The following is a 19,442-nucleotide window of genomic DNA, read 5'->3' on the forward strand; positions in this document are numbered from 1 at the left end:
TGACTGATAAATTTCAAGTAGTTAGATGGCCTGTCCAAGGTCACATAATTAATGCCAGAATTGTGACTAGGACACAAGTCTCCTGGCTTCCAAGTGTGTGTTTTCTTTCATGCGCTATACTGCCTTTTATCTGTCCCTAACCACTAGAAGTGGTCCCGCTAACTCTGCCTCCACAATGTCCCCCTTTGGGACAATTAGAGAAAGAATTCTGGACTGTGTAGATCATGTAGAGCTACTGACCTAACACTGGATGAGGCATTATTTCAAACAATTACTGCACTAACATTCATTTACAGGTGGAGAGTAGAGGAATAATATAAAAGGAAATTCTGTACACAACATCAAGAAAAGCACAAGAGGAAATAGTCTCCTCTTTTGTACTGTTATTTTATTTTGTTTAGTCCATATATTATATAAAACATAACAGGAAAAATGAACAAATTTATAAAATAAATTGAGGTGTTTGGATGAAAAAAAATACAAGAGCTTTGCCTTCATGTCTATAGATCTCTTAATATATTGTTGGTCTTGCACCTTAGATATCAAATAAAGATATCCAGCTTGACACAAAAGTTGGTAGCTGCAAGGTTAAGCTGTATTAGTTTGATGATGGGCCAGGAAATGATATATTTTCTAAATTTTATCCTTAAATATTGGCTGTAACAAATGCTGATATAGCAAAACGTAAGCTTCTATTAGACAGCAAGAGTGAAACTTGAGTGAATGAATGCAACTTACCTCCAAGTCCTCTTAAAGGAGGTAAAAAAATAAATACTGTGTTTTACCAGTGCTCCCCCCAAAGCATTATTCTAAGCATGCAGGAGGGTATAGTGAGCAGCTACAATAGTAAGATCCAACCCAGAGGTAGGTTCAAGGCCAAGAGTAGGAGAGTGGTTGAGGAAATCCTCCTAGGGCCAGTACCATTTCACAGAATGCCCATTTGTGCTGGGGGATGAGTCTATGGCCTATTTTCTTCTGATGCAAAAGGACATTCCCAATTTCAACGTTGCTGAAAAAGAGGCATTTTTGTACCTGCTATTAAGAACAGCTAGGATACAGGATAAGGCTGGCATAAAATTATTTAGCAAGCACATGCTAGCTATTCCAGTTTGAAATCTACCGAACTGTAAAATTGGGGGGAAATAAAAAGTTGAAGATGAAGTTGTTGTTCCTCAAGATGAGGGAACAAAATCTTACAAAAGGAGGGATTAGGCACTCGCTTAACTCTATATGGAGAACATCCTTCTCAAGCTAGGTGGTAGATGAGGAAGAATATTACCAAAAGCTGACCAGGCCATTTGGAGACCAAAAGGAGAGGAAAAAAGGCATTTAGGAAGCAAGCTAGTAAAAGAAGTTCTTTTGGGTCTGACTAGTTAAGTGAATCTAAGGTAACCATACCAAAGATATGTTACCCATTACTCCAGCATGAAGCCAGTGGCAAAATACCTCCAAGACATTTTAAACCCAGAGAAGTGTATGAAAAATATGATAGTTAATCAAGCAAATTAAAATCAAACCACTAATGGTAAAAATCTCTTCAGATCTGAAATCCAAGACACTCACTTCCCATTAATTCTATGCCTTATGGGGGAAAAGAAAAGTAACAAATGTAAAGATTTTTTTTTTATTTCTACTGGGGAGGGAGGAGGATAAATAGAACTGTTTTCCAATTTGCTCTCCACTGTATACACACATACCCACACACATACATAAACATACATACACCAAAAATACCCCAAACAAAAAAACAAAAAAAACAAGAATCAAAAAACAAAACACCCTCAAACTGCACCAATACTTCATATTTTGACCAAAAAAATATCCTGGGAGGAAGTGCAAAATGCAAAATCAAATGACCGAAAAATGCTGAACAAACAGCATTATTAATATACAAAATATTTATATTACTGAACTAGTAACAGGTGATGTTCTCTGTGTCTGTAAAACTTTGGAACCACATAGCTGATTTGTTAAATCTAGTCCATGCCAGCTTCCAAAAACCAAACTTTTAGTTAGCTTCATTCTTTGATGCCTCATCAAAATTTTCTACAAGATCTGAAAAAGAAAAACAAAGCATATGAATCAAAGAATACAAAAAAGGAAAAAGAGGTAAATGGAACTCCTAACTTCTAACCCTAATAAAAATAAAATTAGTACAACTAGAATTAGCCTGAAAACATAAGGAGGCAGAGATGAACTGGTGGCATTTTACTAACAAGGATTTAATTATCTGCTCAGGACAGTAATCCTAAGGAAATGTTCATCTTTTTTTTGTCTATGCAAACTACTGAGGTGAATAGCATTTTCATATGTCAATTATAATTCACACAGAAATGTTATAACAATAGCTATGCAGATTTATAATCACAGTGATTTCAATTTAATAAATCCAGGCAGCAGAGCTTTGTGTGGCAATTTCTGATTCTAAGGTAGGGGCTTGCATTGTTTTACATTAGATCCTATCCATATTATTGTGAATCAATTTAAATTCATGACTTTACAATCAACACAAACCTAAAAGTCATCTATGCAGTGACTGAAAGGAGATAAACAGGATGCTTAAAATCTTAAGTCTAAGGAAATGTCACTTACCTGGAACATCATCATCCTCCTCATCAATGTCTTCTGGTTTTGGTGCTTTACTGTCCAAGACTACAAAAGGTTTATTTTAGTATCAGTCATTGAGAACAAAGACCTTAAAGAAAACTTATGTTTATCCCTTTTTTTCCTGTATAAATCACATCCAGTTGCTCAGAAAAAGCTAAATATTGTCAATCTAAAATGCCATTCATAGTTTTCTGCTTGAGTAACATAAAAAATAAATAAAACTTTAATTTAGATATACACTGATACACAGCTGGCAATTTCAATGTGTGGCAAAGATGAAATTTATTTTATTTTTTGAGACAGGGTCTCACTCGGTTGATCAGGCTGGAGTGTAGTGGTGCGATCTCGGCTCACTACAGCCTCCGCCTCCAAGTTCAAGCAATTCTCCCTGCCTCCCAAGTAGCTAAGATTACAGACAAATGCCACCACACCCAGCTAATTTTTGTATTTTTAGTAGAGACAGGGTTTTACCATGTTGGCCAGGCCGGTCTCGAACTCCTGACCTCAAAGGATCCACTTGCCTTGGCCTCCCAAAGTGCTGGGATTACAGAGGTGGGCCACCACACCCGGCCTACAAAGATAAAATTTATATGCAAAGTGGAATAACTGATCACTGAGTAAAAAGACTTTACAGTGGCCATATTCTCCAAATAAAAAAATTAATATTAATATTTTTTTCAGCCAGGCATGGTGGTTCATGCCTGTAATCCACTGCACTCCAGCCTGGGCAACAGAGTGAGACTCTGTCTCAAAAAAAAAAAAAAAAAAAGCCAGGTGCGGTGGCTTACGCCTATAATCCCAGCACTTTGGGAGGCTGAGGCAGGTGGATCACAAGGTCAGGAGTTCAAGACCAGCCTGGCCAAGATGATGAAACCCTGTCTCTACTAAAAATACAAAAATTAGCTGGGCGTGATGGCAGGCACCTGTAATCCCAGCTAAATTGGGAGGCTGAGGCAGAGAACTGCTTGAACCCGGGAGGTGGACGTTGCAGTGAGCCAAGATCACGCCACTGCACTCCAGCCTGGGTGACAGAGCAAGACTCTGTCTCAAAAAAAATCAATCCATCAATCAATTTTTTTTCATTTCTTTTGATGTAAGAAAATATCTAGCTAAGTAGTATAGGCACTGCAATACTAGGCTTTTTCATTTTTAGGGGCAACATGACACATTTGAAACCAGGACTATCTTGGAAATTCAGAACTTATGGTTGCCATATTTATAGGGCAATCAATAATATTTAACAACAACATAGATGTCTGATAACATTATTTTCTTTTTTCTTTCTTTTTTTTAAAGAGACAGGGTCTCCCTGTGTCACCTAGGTTGAAGTACAGTGGCATTCCATAGCTCACTGCAGCCTTGAAGTCCTGGGCTCAAGTGATCCTCCTGCGTCAGCCTCCTGAGTAGCTATGACTATAGGCACGCTCCACCACACCTGGCTAATTTTTGTATTTTTTGTACATACAGGGTCTCACCATGTTGTCCAGGCTGGTCTTGAGCTCCTGGCCTCGAGCAATACTCCTTCCTCAGCATCACAAAGTGCTGGGATTACAGGAGTGGGCCACTGTGCCCAGCCATACAACAGATTTTCTGATTGTCATTAATTAGCAGGGAATATTAAATTAACTATTTAAAATGATGGGCCAGGCATCATAGCTCACGCCTGTAATCCTTAGCACATTGGGAGGCCAAGGTAGGTGGATCACTTGAGGCCAGGAGTTCAAGACAAGTCTGGCCACCATGGCGAAACCCTGTCTCTACTAAAAATGCAAAAATTAACCGGGTGCAGTGGTGCACACCACCTGTAGTCCCTGCTACTTGGGAGGCTGAGGCACGAAAACTGCTTGAATCCACGAGGTGGAGGTTGTAGTGACCTGAGATCGCACCACTGCACTTCAGCCAGGGAGACAGAGCGAGACTTTGTCTCAAAAATAAATAAAATAAAATAAAATAATGGCCTGCAGATCCTGGCACTATCCTTATCCTGGTAATTATCTCTCAAGTTACTATATTACTACCAAAATGTTTCTGAATATTCTTTTTTTTTTTTTTTTTTGTGAGACAGAATTTCGCTCTTGTTGCCAAGGCTAGAGTGTAATGGCCCAGTGTCGGCTCACTGCAACCTCTGCCTGCCAGGTTCAAGCGATTCTCCTGCCTCAGCCTCCCGAGTAACTGGGATTATAGGCGCCCACTACTATGCCTGGCTAATTTTTGTATTTTTAGTACAGACGAGGTATCACCATGTCAGTCAGGCTGGTCTCGAACTCCTGACCTCAGGCAATCGGCCCGTTTCGGCCTCCCAAAGTGCTGAGATTACAGGCGTGAGCCACCACGCCCAGCCATGTTTCTGAATATTCTATGTGTCACACTACATAATCATTGAAGAAACAAACTCAGAATTTTATGAAGCATAGAAATAATTTTACAGAAAGTAAAATAATTACATACAGGCAAATCCAAATTAAGATGGGACACCTTGTAAATGATTAGGTTCTTTAAGTAAGGTGGGGAGAGAAAGATTTACTAAATTGAAATACCTACCTTGCCGTGGGAACTGTTCAGCTAACTTCCTAAGGCTTGTTAAACTGTCAGCACCAAGCTGACTTAATATTCCAGGAAGCATTTCTGTGATTGGTTTGGCTTCTGCATGACCAGTAATTGCAAAGGTGTTAGCAGAAAGGGAAGCTTGGACTTTGGGATTGTTGAAATGAATAACTGTCCCATCATCTTTAATCATGTTCACCTGTATGATCACAGAAGAAAAATGCACTTCACATGCTAGGTACACTAAAACAAAATATTTTTAAAAAGCAAGTCAGCCAATTATGGTTTTTTACTTGGTAGTTATGTAATCCCAAGGTAGTAACTGGCCAAGCAGTGGACATTCATGGAAAAAGATCATACTAATAAAGTAAAATGGTGTAGATGGCACAAATTATTAGGATGGTCAAGAAATATTCACTTCATTATAGAATCTAAATTTTAAATTCAAAGACTTCTAAAAGAAGTACATGCCCACGTTTTTTAAAAAATGGAAGTATCAGCCACGAACCAGCTTCTTAATGAAATTACTCATTATCTTACTCAATTTATACTGTCAAAATCAGTGCAATTTCCACTTGGTAGGGTAGCATCTTACTTAGGGGACTGGTTATAAAGGGGCAACAGTATATAGTAAAAATAACCACTGAAAATCCATAAAGAACACTCAGAAATTTAACCAGGTGTTTCATTCCTTCAAGTACTTAGTACATTTATAAAAATGTCAACTTGTTCTCATCATGTCATTCTTTGTAGGGGATTTTGTTAGTTCCTCTAATTTTTTTTTTTTGGAGACAGAGTCTCGCTGTATCATCCAGGCTAGAGTGCAGTGGCACGATCTCGGCTCTCTGCAGCCTCCGCCTCCCAGGTTCTAGCAATTCTCCTGCCTCAGCCTCCCAGGTAGCTGGGACTACAGGCACGTGCCACTATGCCCGGCTAATTTTTGTATTTTTAGTAGAGATGGGGTTTCACCATGTTGGCCAGGCTGGTCTGGAACTCCTGAAATCAGGTGATCTGCCCACCTTAGCCTCCCATAGTGCTAGGATTATAGGCATGAGCCACCACGCCCAGCCAGTTCCTCTAATTCTTAAGGGTAGCTTCTCAACAATCTTTAATAACCCCTGTAAAGGTCAAAGAAGTTGTCCCACCCACTTGCCTAGTGACCTGAACATGCTTTATCAACAACTAGAAAACCTTTAAAAATCATCCTCACATTCTTTCCATAACTTTGACCAATATGAACTGACTATTTCAGATTTGATTTCATCCATTGCCTGGTACTTACTGAAATGGAAGGTTTAACATGCTACTTAGATTGTTATTTTTCTCTCTCACTCATGTACTTTGATTTTTTTTTTAGTAGAGTTGAATTTGCATAAGTTAAATGTGTAAATAATGTGATTCCATTATGTAGTTGATTCCCCTGGGTAAGTTACCTTGGTGGTAACATGCTTACTATATAAAAAGGTTAGGAAGAGTTAACTCTTGGCTACTTTAGAAGCATTTCATGATCCATCCAAAATCTGCCCTGTCACAATCAAGCATAGATGCTGAGTGTTCTCCATGGACTGTGGGAAGAGGGCTTTTCTTCCTCAGAGGTGATCACCAGTATTGACAGCACCAGAAAGGAAGGGCAAGAAAGGGGCTTCTAAATTTCAGGCAAGACCTGGAACACAGAGAAAATAAAGGCAAATCCCTGAAAAATTGTAACTAAACCCCACAAATAATTTCCCCATGTTTTTCTGACAAAAATCACTATTTAAATTCTATACCCTTCCCTCTCTCACTATTACACTTAGGGTTCTATTAATTATATCACACACAATAAGCATTCAATCCAGCTGTTCTAAAAACACGGCACTGTGAGTTATATTAACTTCAGAAAAGATCAATTATGTAGTTTTGAAGATAATTACAGTTTTGGTAGAAAAGTTAAATGTTAAAGTGGGTGAAATCTGGGCTCGAGAAGGATGACAGTGGATATGAAATGGGATGTTGTTCTGCATTTAGGCTAGAATCACATAATTTTAGAATGGGAAAAGAATAAAAGATATGGTAGGACTATATTTTCCAAATCAAGACCAAATCATGTGGTTTAAAAAATGATTTCAGGCCGGGTGTGGCGCCTCACACTTGTAATCCTCGCACTTTGGGAGGCCAAGGTGGACAGATCATGAGTTCAAAATTAGCCTGGCCAACATGGTGAAACCTCATCTCTACTAAAAATACAAAAATTTATCCAGACATGGTAGCGGATGCCTGTAATCCCAGCTACTCAGAGGCTGAGGCAGACGTGGCTTGAACCTAGGAGTCGGAGGTTGCAGTGAGGTGAGATCGCGCCACTGCACTCCAGCCTGGGCAACAGAATGAAACTCTTTCTCAAAAAAAAAAAAAAAAAAAGAAAAGAAAAGGGCCAGGTGCGGTGGCTCACGCCTGTAATCCCAACACTTTAGGAGGCTGAAGCGGGTGGATCATGAGGCCAGGAAATTGAGACCATCCTGGCCAACACGGTGAAACCCTGTCTCTACTAAAAATACAAAAATTAGCTGGGTGTGGTGGCACATGCTTGTAATCCCAGCTACTTGGGAGGCTGAGGCAGGGGAATCACTTGAACCAGGGAATCAGAAGTTGCAGTGAGCTGAGATCATGCCACTTCATTCCAGCCCGGCTACCGAGTGAGATTTTCTCAAAAAACAAACAAAAAGGCCGGGTACGGTGGCTCACACCTGTAATCCCAGTACTTTGGGAGGCCGAGGCGGGCGGATCACCTGAGGTCGGGAGTTCAAGACCAGCCTGGCCAGCATGGTGAAATCCTGTCTACTAAAAATACAAAAATTAGCCAGACGTGGTGGCAGGCGCCTATAACCCCAGCTACTTGGAGGCTGAGGCAGGAAAATTGCTTGAACCTGGGAGGTAGAGGTTGCAGTAAGCCAAGATGCACCACTGCACTCTGGCCTGGGCAACAGAGTCAGACTCCGTCTCAAAAAAAAAAAAAAAAGAAAAAAAAAAGGGATTTCTAAAATACTTCCGGGTGCAGAGAGTCTCAAATATTGGAATCTGAGACATTTTTTATTTATAGACATTAAAGTCACAAGAAATTTGAAATCAGTATTGTTCAAAAAATTCAGACTATACATTTGTTGAATTTAGAAGTCTTCCAATTCAAATCCTTTATGTTAAAGAAATAAACACTGAAGACAAAAACTCTTGGTTAGCAACATATCCAAGGACAAATAGCTTGTTAAGTGCAAACTGAGGACTTTAACCTGGGTTTCCCAACGTGTTCTTTAATTTCCTTCCTACTAAGTCATTCTCACACTTAAAACACTTATTTGCCTATAAAAATTCAATTCAGCTGGGCGCAGTGGCGCATGCCTGTAATCCCAGCACTTTGGGAGGCTGAGGCGGGTGGATCACCTGAGGTCAGGAGCTCAAGACCAGCCTGGCCAACACAGTGAAACCCCCATCTCTACTAAAAATACAAAAATTATCTGGGTGTGGTGGCAGGCACCTGTAATCCCAGCTACTCGGGAGGCTGAGGCAGGAGAATCGCTTGATCCCGAGGCGCGGAGGTTGCAGCGAGCTGAGATCACGCCATTGCACTCTAGCCTGGGCAATAGAGCGAGACACTGTCTTAAATAAATAAATAAATAAATAAATAAATAAATAAATAAAATTCCATGGCCTCATGACAGCTTGACAGAGAATGATTTATTTCAGGATACAGGCCAAATTGAGAACACAAAAGGAAACAAAACAGGTATATAGATAAGATGTATCTTACTGGCTATAAAATAAGAGGCTAACATGGAGCCAAAAACAATAAACAAACTCATGGAATTTTTCCTTATGTTCAAGTTTCTCTTCTGAAGGCTAAATGTTGTTATATTTTACACCCTGATATAGGTCTTTCTAGTTTGAAATATGCTTGCGTTTAGTGTGAAAAGCAAGATGAATTCCGTGTCAGATTGTGAAACATAAATTTATTCATGGCTGTTTTAAATGGAGTGGTCTAAAAGATGCAGCTTCAGGAACAGAAAGGTCCAGAAAGGGATGGAGAGTTTAGTTAATTTTAGAATACAGAGAAATACTAGAAGGTAAAATAGCTATAATATTTTCTTTCTGTCTCTCTCTCTCTCTTTCTTTCTTTTTGAGATGGAGTCTCACTCTGTTGCCCAGGCTGGAGTGCAGTAGCGCAACCTCTGCTCACTGCACCTCCTCCTCCTGGGTTAAAGCGATTTTCCTGCCTCAGCCTCTGGGATTACAGGCGTGTGCCACCATGCCCAACTAATTCAGATTATTTTATTTCTATCTAACATTCCTTCCTTCTGAGCAAATGACATGGTTATATAAGGCTTCTGGGTACAAGCTATTAGAAACTATCAAACGATGAATTATTTGGCTGAACAAGATCAGTTAGACACCTCCCCTGCCATTTTGGGTAAAAGAAGGGATAAGGAACTTGTTAAAGTTATAAAGCAAATTATATGCATTTAATATCGAGATTTCACTTCTTTCAGTGATTTTATACTGTGTGGTTTAAGCAAGCCATATAATATATGTACAATCTAAGAACAAGGAGCAGCCAAATAAAAGGGACTATTAAACTAGCAACTATACCAGCACTGAGGTCTTTTTTTCAACCAAACATCCCCTTTATGTTTTTTTTTTTTCCCTAAAGATAGCTGAAGGTAAACGATACCACTTGAGCTAAGGAGAAAGAGGCATTTTGAGACCCCAGTCCAAACCACGGAATGCCCTTGCTCTCATGTTTTGCTCTAACAATACTGATGTGTCTAGCAGTGAGCAGTAAACTTTGTCCTCTCATGCCTAATGTACTTATATATGCTGTTTTCACTGTTTAGAAGAACCATTTCCTACTTTTCCATCTTGCACATTCCCATTTATCCAAGATTGAGGTAAGATGCTTCTTTCTCTGTGAAAACTTAAGGTGCCAACTTACTGCTATTATACAGAATTGTCTTGTAGTATAATTGCATTTGTAAATCATTGACCATACTAGGTGAATTTGAGATCAGAGACCATGCCTTATTAGACATAGTATTTCCCCCAATATCTAGTACATAATAATCACTCAAATCTGCTGAATGAATGGATGCCTCCTATACAATTTATTCTAAAATCATGGCTGGGCATGGTGGCTCATGTCTGTAATCCCAGCACTTAGGGAAATTGAGACAGGAGGATCGCTTAAGCCCAGGAGTTCAAGATGCCTGGACAACACAGCAAAAACCCCATCACTACCAAAAAAAAAAAAAAAAAAAAAAGCAAGCCAGGTGGCGTGGCAGTACATGCCTATAGTCCTAGTTACTCAGGAGGCTGAGGTGGGAGGGAGGTCGAGGCTGTGATCACACCACTGCATTCCAACCTGGATGATAGAGCGAGACCCTGTCTCAAAAAAGGAAAAAAAAAAAAAAAGAGCCGTGCGCGGTGGCTCACGCCTGTAATCCCAGCACTTTGGGAGGCCGAGGCGGGCAGATCACGAGGTCAGGAGATCGAGACCATCCTGACCAACATGGTGAAACCCCGTCTCTACTAAAATTACAAAAATTAGCAGGGCACGGTGGCGGCGCCTGTAGTCCCGGCTACTCGGGAGGCTGAGGCAGGAGAATGGCGGGAACCCGGGAGTCGAAGCTTGCAGGGAGCCAAGATGGCGCCACTCACTCCAGCCTGAGCGACAAAGCGAGACTCCGTCTCAAAAAAAAAAAAAAGAAAAAGGTTGTTGTCAGACCAACTCCCCAAATGCTAGATAATGGGTCACATTAAGGTTTAAATATAGCATCAGCAGTGCCTCCAATGAAGATGCCCAGGATCTCCTGGGCTGTATCTTTAGCTTGAATTTTCCTATAGTTTTGACCTTTCAGAATCAGCCCAATCTACCCTCCAGAATTAGGGGCATTTTAAGTCACTCTTGGCAACTGCTGGGTGGCCCTTTTATGCTGCTATCAAACACCTTAACCGCTACCTTTGCTGGCCTCTGCATAGGGTGCGTAAGTTAGTCTTAGTAGCCTCCTACCTGGTAAATTTGATGCTCACTTTGTTCCTACACAGCAGTACATTTTTGTGGCTAGAGGAGGCTCACAAAGTTATATTTGACTCCAAAGCTCTTGCTAATAACTGCCCTCTCAGTTCATGGAGGCTTGAATTCTTCTTTGTGACTTTTTTTGAATCCAACTGAGAATGATACAAGAGAATTAACAGTTGTCTGTTTTTTTTCTTTGTGAGACGGAGTCTCGCTCTGTCACCCAAGTTGGAGTGCAGTGGCGCAATCTCAGCTCACTGCAACCTCTGCTAACTGCAACATCTGCTTCCCGAGTTCAAATGATTCCACTGCCTCATCCTCCGAAGTAGCTGGGATTACAGGTGTGTGACACCACGCCTAGCTAACTTTTGTATTTTTAGTAGAGATGGGGTTTTGCCATGTTGGCCAGGCTGGTCTCAAACTCCTGACCTCAGGTGATCCACCCGCCTAGGCCTCCCAAAGTACTAGGATTACAGGCCAGAGCTACCGCACCCAGCCAGCAGTTGCCTTAAAATAAAGTTTTACTGCTACTCCATCCTATATGTAATGGCACTTAAATGTTTACCAGGAAATTCATCTTTTACTGACTTCTTCCTATATCTTTTAAGAGACAGGGTTCATTCTGTCTCCCAGGCTGGAGTGCAGTGGCTTGATAAGAGCAGCTCACTGCAGCCTCAAACTTCTGGGCTCAAGGGATCTTTCTACCTCAGCCTCCTAAGTTGGTAGGACTACAGGCATGTGCCACCATGCCTGGCTAATTTTTTATTTTCTTTAGAGACAGGGTGTCATGATTTTACTCAAGCTGGTCTTGAACTCTTGGCCCTAAATGATCCTCCTGCCTTGGCTTCCCAAAGTGCGGGGATTACAAACACAAGTCACCACACCTAGCCTCTTCTTAGAGTTTAAAAGGGTGAAATAACAGACTTCTTAAGAATAAGGCACATAAGCGTCTAGGGTGTTGTGAGACTGAAGAATGTGAGATTTTGAGGATTATGGGCTTTGCACACGCTCTTATAAGTCAGTCAGTAATATCCTTCACATTCAATTCTAGCTCAGCATCTGCTTATTTCTAATGGCTATTATTAAGTCAAAGCTTACAGCTCTCATTAGTCTATAACATATGCTGGGATCACTTTCTCTTATTCTCTGGTGACAAGTCTGACAAGACAGGAATTCTTTTTTTTTTTTTTTTGAGACAGAATCTCGCTCTGTCACCCAGGCTGGAGTGCAGTGGCGCGATCTGGGCTCACTGCAACCTCTGCCTCTCGGGTTCAAGCGATTCTCCTGCCTCAGCCTCCTGAGTAGCTGGGATTAGAGGCACGCGCCACCATCATGCCCGGCTCATTTTTCTATTTTTAGTAGAGACGGGGTTTCACCATGTTGGTCAGGCTGGTCTCAAACTCCTGACATCATGATCTGCCCGCCTCAGCTTCCCAAAGTGCTGGGATTACAGGTGTGAGCCACTGTGCCCGGCCTTTTTTTGTGTGTGTGTGACTGAATCTCGCTCTGTCGCCCAGGCTGGAGTGCAGTGGCACTATCTCTGCTCAACGCAACCTCTGCCTCCTGGGTTCAAGCAATTCTCCCACCTCAGCCTCCCAAAGTAGTTGGGATTACAGGCGCATGCCACCATGCCTGGCTACTTTTTTGTACTTTCGGTACAAAAAAGAATTCCCGCGCCCAGCTAGGAATTCTCTTTATCTATGCTGCAGGTAGTCAGAACTGGCACATTCTTTCTGAAAAGCAATTTGACAATATGCATGAAGAGTTCTAAAAATGTTCATGGCTCTTTCAGCCAGTAACTACACTTTCAAGAATCTATAGAGGCTGAGTGCAGTGGCTCATGCCTGTAGTCCCTGCACTTTGGGAGGCGGAGGCGGGTGGATCACCCGACGTCAGGAGTTTGAGGTCAGCCTGGCCAACATGATGAAACCCCATCTCTACTAAAAATACAAAAAATTAGCTGAGCGTGGTGGCACACACCTGTAATCCCAGCTACTCAGGAGGCTGAGGCAGGGTAATCACTTGAACCCAGGAGGCGAAAGTTGCAGTGAACTGAGATTGCACCACTGCACTTCAGCTTGGGCAACAAGAGAGTTAAAGGAACTCAGATTTTTATATATATAAATATACATGTATTTTATTATATATAAACACACATATAAAATATTATATATCATTATATATAATTTATATATAATATATAATATAATTTATATATTTAAAAATATATAAGTATATTTTAATATGTATTTTTAATTACACATATATACATACATATATATATATATTTTTAGACATAGTCTCACTCTGTCGCCCAGGCTGTAGTGTAGTGGTGTGATCTCTGCTCACTGCAACCTCTGCCGCTCGGGTTAACCTCCGCCTCTCGGGTTCAAGCAATTCTCCCACCTCAGCCTCCCAAAGTAGTTGGGATTACAGGCGCATGCCACCATGCCTGGCTACTTTTTTGTACTTTCGGTACAAAAAAGAATTCCCGCGCCCAGCTAGGAATTCTCTTTATCTATGCTGCAGGTAGTCAGAACTGGCACATTCTTTCTGAAAAGCAATTTGACAATATGCATGAAGAGTTCTAAAAATGTTCATGGCTCTTTCAGCCAGTAACTACACTTTCAAGAATCTATAGAGGCTGAGTGCAGTGGCTCATGCCTGTAGTCCCTGCACTTTGGGAGGCGGAGGCGGGTGGATCACCCGACGTCAGGAGTTTGAGGTCAGCCTGGCCAACATGATGAAACCCCATCTCTACTAAAAATACAAAAAATTAGCTGAGCGTGGTGGCACACACCTGTAATCCCAGCTACTCAGGAGGCTGAGGCAGGGTAATCACTTGAACCCAGGAGGCGAAAGTTGCAGTGAACTGAGATTGCACCACTGCACTTCAGCTTGGGCAACAAGAGAGTTAAAGGAACTCAGATTTTTATATATAAATATACATGTATTTTATTATATATAAACACACATATAAAATATTTATATATCATTATATATAATTTATATATAATATATAATATAATTTATATATTTAAAAATATATAAGTATATTTTAATATGTATTTTTAATTACACATATATACATACATATATATATATTTTTAGACATAGTCTCACTCTGTCGCCCAGGCTGTAGTGTAGTGGTGTGATCTCTGCTCACTGCAACCTCTGCCGCTCGGGTTAACCTCCGCCTCTCGGGTTCAAGCAATTCTCCTGCCCCAGCCTCCTGAATGTAGCTGGGATTACATGTGTGTGCCATCACGCCCAGCTAATTTTTGTATTTTTGTAGAGATGGGGTTTCACCATGTTGGCCAGGCTGGTCATGAACTCCTGATCTCGTGATCTGCCCGCCTTGGCCTCCCAAAGTGTTGGGATTACAGGCATGAGCCACGGCGCCCAGTCCAGAGAGATATATTTATGTATAGAAAAGTTCAACACATGATTCTTTTATTATCAATATATGTATAATAAAGAACTGTTAAATTATAGTACAGTATATCCATACAGTGGAATGTACATAGATACCTACACATGATTAAAAGGATTTTTTAATGACATAAAACAATTTTTATAATATAATGCTATTTTAAAAAATGATTATTGGCAGGGTGTGGTGGCTCATGCCCGTAATCCTAGCACCTTGGGAGGCAGAGGTGGGAGGACTGCTTGAGACCAAGAGTTCAAGACCAGCCTGGGCAACATAGGGAGACTTCATCTCTACAAATAATTCTAAAAAGTAGCCAGGCATGGTGATGGAGTCACTCAGCCTGGGTGACGGAGTGAGACCCTGTTTCAAAATAAAAAATTAAAAAAAAAAAATTATTTTAAAACAAAAACATGTCGGATGCAGTGGCTCATGCCTGTAATCTCAACACTTTGGGAAGCTGAGGCAGGTGGATCACCTGAGGTCAGGAATTTGAGACCAGTCTGGCCAAAACAGTGAAACCCCATCTCTACTAAAAATACAAAAATTAGCTGGGTGTGGGACTGGGCGTGGTGGCTTACACCTTTAATCTCAGCACTTTGGGAGGCTGAGGCGGGTGGATCACCTGAGGTTGGGAGTTCGAGACTAGCCTGACAAACATGGAGAAACCCATCTCTACTAAAAATACAAAATTAGCCGGGCATGGTGGTGCATGCCTGTAGTCCCAGCTACTCGGGAGGCTGAGGCAGGAGAATCGCTTGAACCCTGGCAGCCGAGGTCATGGTGAGCCGAGATTGCCCCATTGCACTCCAGCCTAGGCAACAAGAGCGAAACTCCTTCTCAAAAAAAAAAAAAAAAAATTAGCTGGGTGCAGTGGCACACACCTGTAATCCTGGCTACTACTTGGGAGTTTGAGGCACGAGAATTGCTTGAACCTGGGAAACAGAGGTTGCAGTGAGCCAAGACTGTGGCAATGCACTCCAGCCTGGGTATAGAGTGAGACTCTATCTCAAAAAACAAACAAGCAAACAAAAAACAAGATCTTGCTCTGTCACCCAGGCTGGACGTGCAGTGGTGAGATCATAGCTCACTGCAGCCTAGAGCTCCTGGGCTCAAAGGATCCTCCTGTTTACCCTCTGAATAGCTGGGATAACAGGCATGCACCATCATGCCCAGCAAATTATATATATATTTTTTATTTTTTTGAAATGGAGTCTTGCTTTGTTACCCAGGCTGCAGTGCAGTTGCATGATCTCAGCTCACTACAACCTCTGCCTCCCGAGTTCAAGCAATTCTCTGCCTCAGCCCCCACCACGAGTAACTGGGATTACAGACGCCCACCACCACGTCCGGCTGATTTTTGTATGTTTAGTAGAGAAAGGGTTTCGCCATCTTGGCCAAGCTGGTCTTGAACTCCTGACACTGTGATCCACCTGCCTCGGCTCCCAAAGTGCTGGGATTACAGGTGTGAGCCACCCAGCCCGGCCTTTTTTTTTTTTTTTTTTGGAGAGACAGCATCTCACAATATTACCTAGGGTGGTCTCAAAGTCCTGGCCTCAAATCCTTCCACCTCAGCCTCTCAAAGTGTTGGGATTACAGGCATGAGTCATTGCACCTGGCCAGAAAAAGGATTCTAAATTGTGCATCTAGCTGTAATCATATATATATGATATCTATATGACATATATGAGACATATATATCACATGTGACATGATATATGAGACATATATGACATATATATGAGACATATATAGCAACATATATATTGCACATATATATAGTGAACATAAAGATGGGAAAGATTAAATACAAGACTAATAGTAACTCTCTCTGGGTGGTAGGGATTATGGTTGAATATTGTCTTCTTGACATTTTCTCTATATTCCTGATTTTCTATAATGGCAATATCTACTATCTATATAGATACACAGATAACTTTTTTTTTTGAGATGAAGTTTCACTCTTGTTGCCCAGGCTGGAGTGTAATGGCATGACCTCAGCTCAGTGCAACCTCCGCCTCCTGGGTTCAGGCAATTCTTCTGCCTCAGCCTCCTGAGTAGCGGGGATTACAGGCGTGCACCACCACGCTCAGCCAGTTTTTTTTGAGACAGAGTCTTGCTTGTTGTCCAGGCTGGAGTGCAATGGCACAATCTCGGCTCACTGCAACCTCCGCCTCCCAGGTTCAAACAATTCTTCCGCCTCAGCCTCCCGAGTAGCTGGGATTACAGGCACACGCCACCATGCAAGGTTAATTTTTGTATTTTTGTAGAGATGGGGTTTCACCATGTTGGCCAGGCTGGTCATGAACTCCTGACCTCGTGATCTGACCACCTCAGCCTACCAAAGTGCTGGGATTACAGGTGTGAGCCACCGCACCCAGCCTGCACCCAGCTGGCAATATATTTTTATACTGAGGGGAAGAAAGCTCTTTTAAATACAAAAGATGCAGATAAGGATGGATAAGATGTGGTATATGCATACAATGGAATATTATTCAGCTATAAAGCAGTGAAGTTCTGACAGGCTATGACCTAGATGAACCTTGAAAACACTATGCTAAGTGAGGTACTCAAGGCCTCCAGGCACAAAAGGAGAAATATTGCATGATTCTGTTCATATGAAATATCTAAAATAGGCAATCCGTAAAATAGAAAGTAGATTGGCTGTTACCAGGGGCTGGAGTAGAGGGGAATAAGGAGTTATTGTTTAATGGGTACCAAGTTTCAGTTGAGGAAAATGAAAAAAGTTCTAGAGATGAAAAAAAATAGTGATGGTTGGCCAACATTGTGAATTTTAATGCCAATGAATTGTATAGTTAAAAACGGCTGACCCCACGCCTGTAATCCCAGCACTTTGGGAGGCCGAGGCAGGCAGATCCTGGGGTCAGGAGATGGAGACCATCCTGGCTAACATGGTGAAACCCTGTCTCTACTAAAAATACAAAAAATTAGCTGGGCGTGGTGGCGGGCACCTGTGGTCCCAGCTACTCGGGAGGCTGAGGCGGGAGAACGGCGTGAACCCGGGAGGCGGAGCTTACAGTGAGCTGAGATCCAGCCACTGCACTCCAGCCTGGGCGGCAGAGCGAGACTCCATCTCAAAAAAAAAAAAAAAGCTGGTTATTGGCCGGGAGCAGTGGCTCACGCCTGTAATCCTCCCAGCACTTTGGGAGGCCGAGGCAGGTGGATCTTCTGAGGTTAGGGGTTTAAGACCAGCCTGGCCAACGTGGTGAAACCCCGTTTCTACTAAAAATATAAAAATTAGCCAGATGTGGTGGTGCGTCTGTAATCCCAGCTACGCGGGAGGCTTAGGCAGGAGAATTGCTTAAACCCTGAAGGCAGAGGTTGCAGTGAGCCAAGATCGTGTGACTGCACTGCAGCCTGAGTAACGGAGTGAGACTATCTCAAAAAAAAAAAAAAAAAAAAAAAAAAAAAAAAAAAAAAAAAGGCTGGTGATTTACTGGACCTTTGTATGAAACCATCTCTGAAACTCATCAATACCTAGTTTTTTTTTTTTTTTTTTTTTTTTTGAGACTTCTTGCTCTGTCACCCAGGCTGGAGTGCAGTGGCATGATCTCAGATCACTGCAAGCTCTGCCTCCCTGGGTTCATACCATTCTCCTGCCTCCGCCTCCCAAGTAGCTGGGACTACAGGCGTCCACCACCGCGACCGGCTAATTTTTTATATTTTAGTAGAGACGGGGTTTCACGTGGTCTCGATCTCCTGACCTCGTGATCCGCCTGCCTTCGCTTCCCAAAGTGCTGGGATTACAGGCGTGAGCTACCGCACCTAGCTTTTTGTTTTTGTTTTTGTTTTTGAGATGGAGTCTTGCTCTGTCGCCAGGCTGGAGTGCAGTGGCACAATCTGGGCTCACCGCAACCTCCACCTCCCAGGTTCAAGCTATTCCCCTGCCTCAGCCTCCCAAAGTCCTATCCTTTAGTTTTTGACAGCCTTGGATTTTCCTTTGTTTGGTAACATTAAAAACAAACAAACAAACAAAAAACTATATATAATTTATTATACCAAATCAATGAACTAATGAATGCAAAAAAGTTTGGAAAAGCTTGTCTTATTCCAAATAGCTGTTTAGTTTTTTTTTTTTTTTAGAGTCTTGCTCTGTCGCCAGGCTAGAGTGCAGTGGCACGATCTGGGCTCACTGCAACCTCCACCTCCCAGGTTCAAGCTATTCCCCTGCCTCAGCCTCCTGAAGTCTTATCCTTTAGTTTTTGACAGCCTTGGGTTTTCCTTTGTTTGGTAACATTAAAAACAAACAAACAAAAAAAAAAACTGCATATAATTTATTATACCAAATCAATGAACTAATGAATGCAAAAAAGTTCGGAAAAGCTTGTCTTATTCCAAATAGCCTTTCAGTTTTTTTTTTTAGACAGAGTCTTGCTCTGTCACCCAGGCTGGAGTGCAATGTCACGATCTCGGCTTACTGCAACCTCTGCCTCCCAGGTTCAAGCGATCCTCCTACCTCAGCCTCCCAAATAGGCAGGATTACAGGCATGCGCCACCATGCCTGGCCAATTTTTGTATTTTTAGTAGAGACAGAGTTTTACCATGTTGGCCAGGCTGGTCTTGAACTCCTGACCTGAGGTGATCCACCTGCCTCGGCCTCCCAAAGTGCTGGGATTACAGGAGTGAGCCACCGTACCCAACCTTAGTTTTTAAAGTTTCTGAAAAGGACACCAATTAAGCTCTGGAAGGGGGAAAAAAAATTACAAATACTGATAGCTTGGATAGTACTAATGTTAGTGACATCCAGTACTGACAGTAGAAAATTAGGGGTATGGAGAAACTTTACTTGGCCTAAGTGCA

The 19,442-nt window shown here is 41.9% G+C and overlaps 1 protein-coding gene across 2 annotated transcripts in view; it reads right to left on the minus strand.

The window, feature by feature from the left end:
- Positions 1-346: 346 nt before the first annotated feature.
- Positions 347-19,442, minus strand: part of BTF3L4 (basic transcription factor 3 like 4) — a 34,587-nt gene continuing 15,491 nt past the window's right edge. The window contains exons 4-6 of one of the 2 annotated variants that reach the window (XM_033226383.1): positions 5,149-5,350; positions 2,593-2,652; positions 367-2,055 (exon numbers count right to left, since the gene is read on the minus strand). In XM_033226383.1, the coding sequence (XP_033082274.1) occupies positions 2,009-2,055; positions 2,593-2,652; positions 5,149-5,350 (309 nt within the window). In that variant the 3' untranslated portion in view covers positions 367-2,008. Of the gene's footprint in view, positions 2,056-2,592; positions 2,653-5,148; positions 5,351-19,442 lie in introns of both variants that reach the window. The other variant, XM_033226384.1, reaches the window with a different exon arrangement.

Source organism: Trachypithecus francoisi, unplaced genomic scaffold (assembly GCF_009764315.1).
Source record: "Trachypithecus francoisi isolate TF-2019V2 unplaced genomic scaffold, Tfra_2.0 Lachesis_group12, whole genome shotgun sequence".
Taxonomy (NCBI): Eukaryota; Metazoa; Chordata; class Mammalia; order Primates; family Cercopithecidae; genus Trachypithecus; species Trachypithecus francoisi.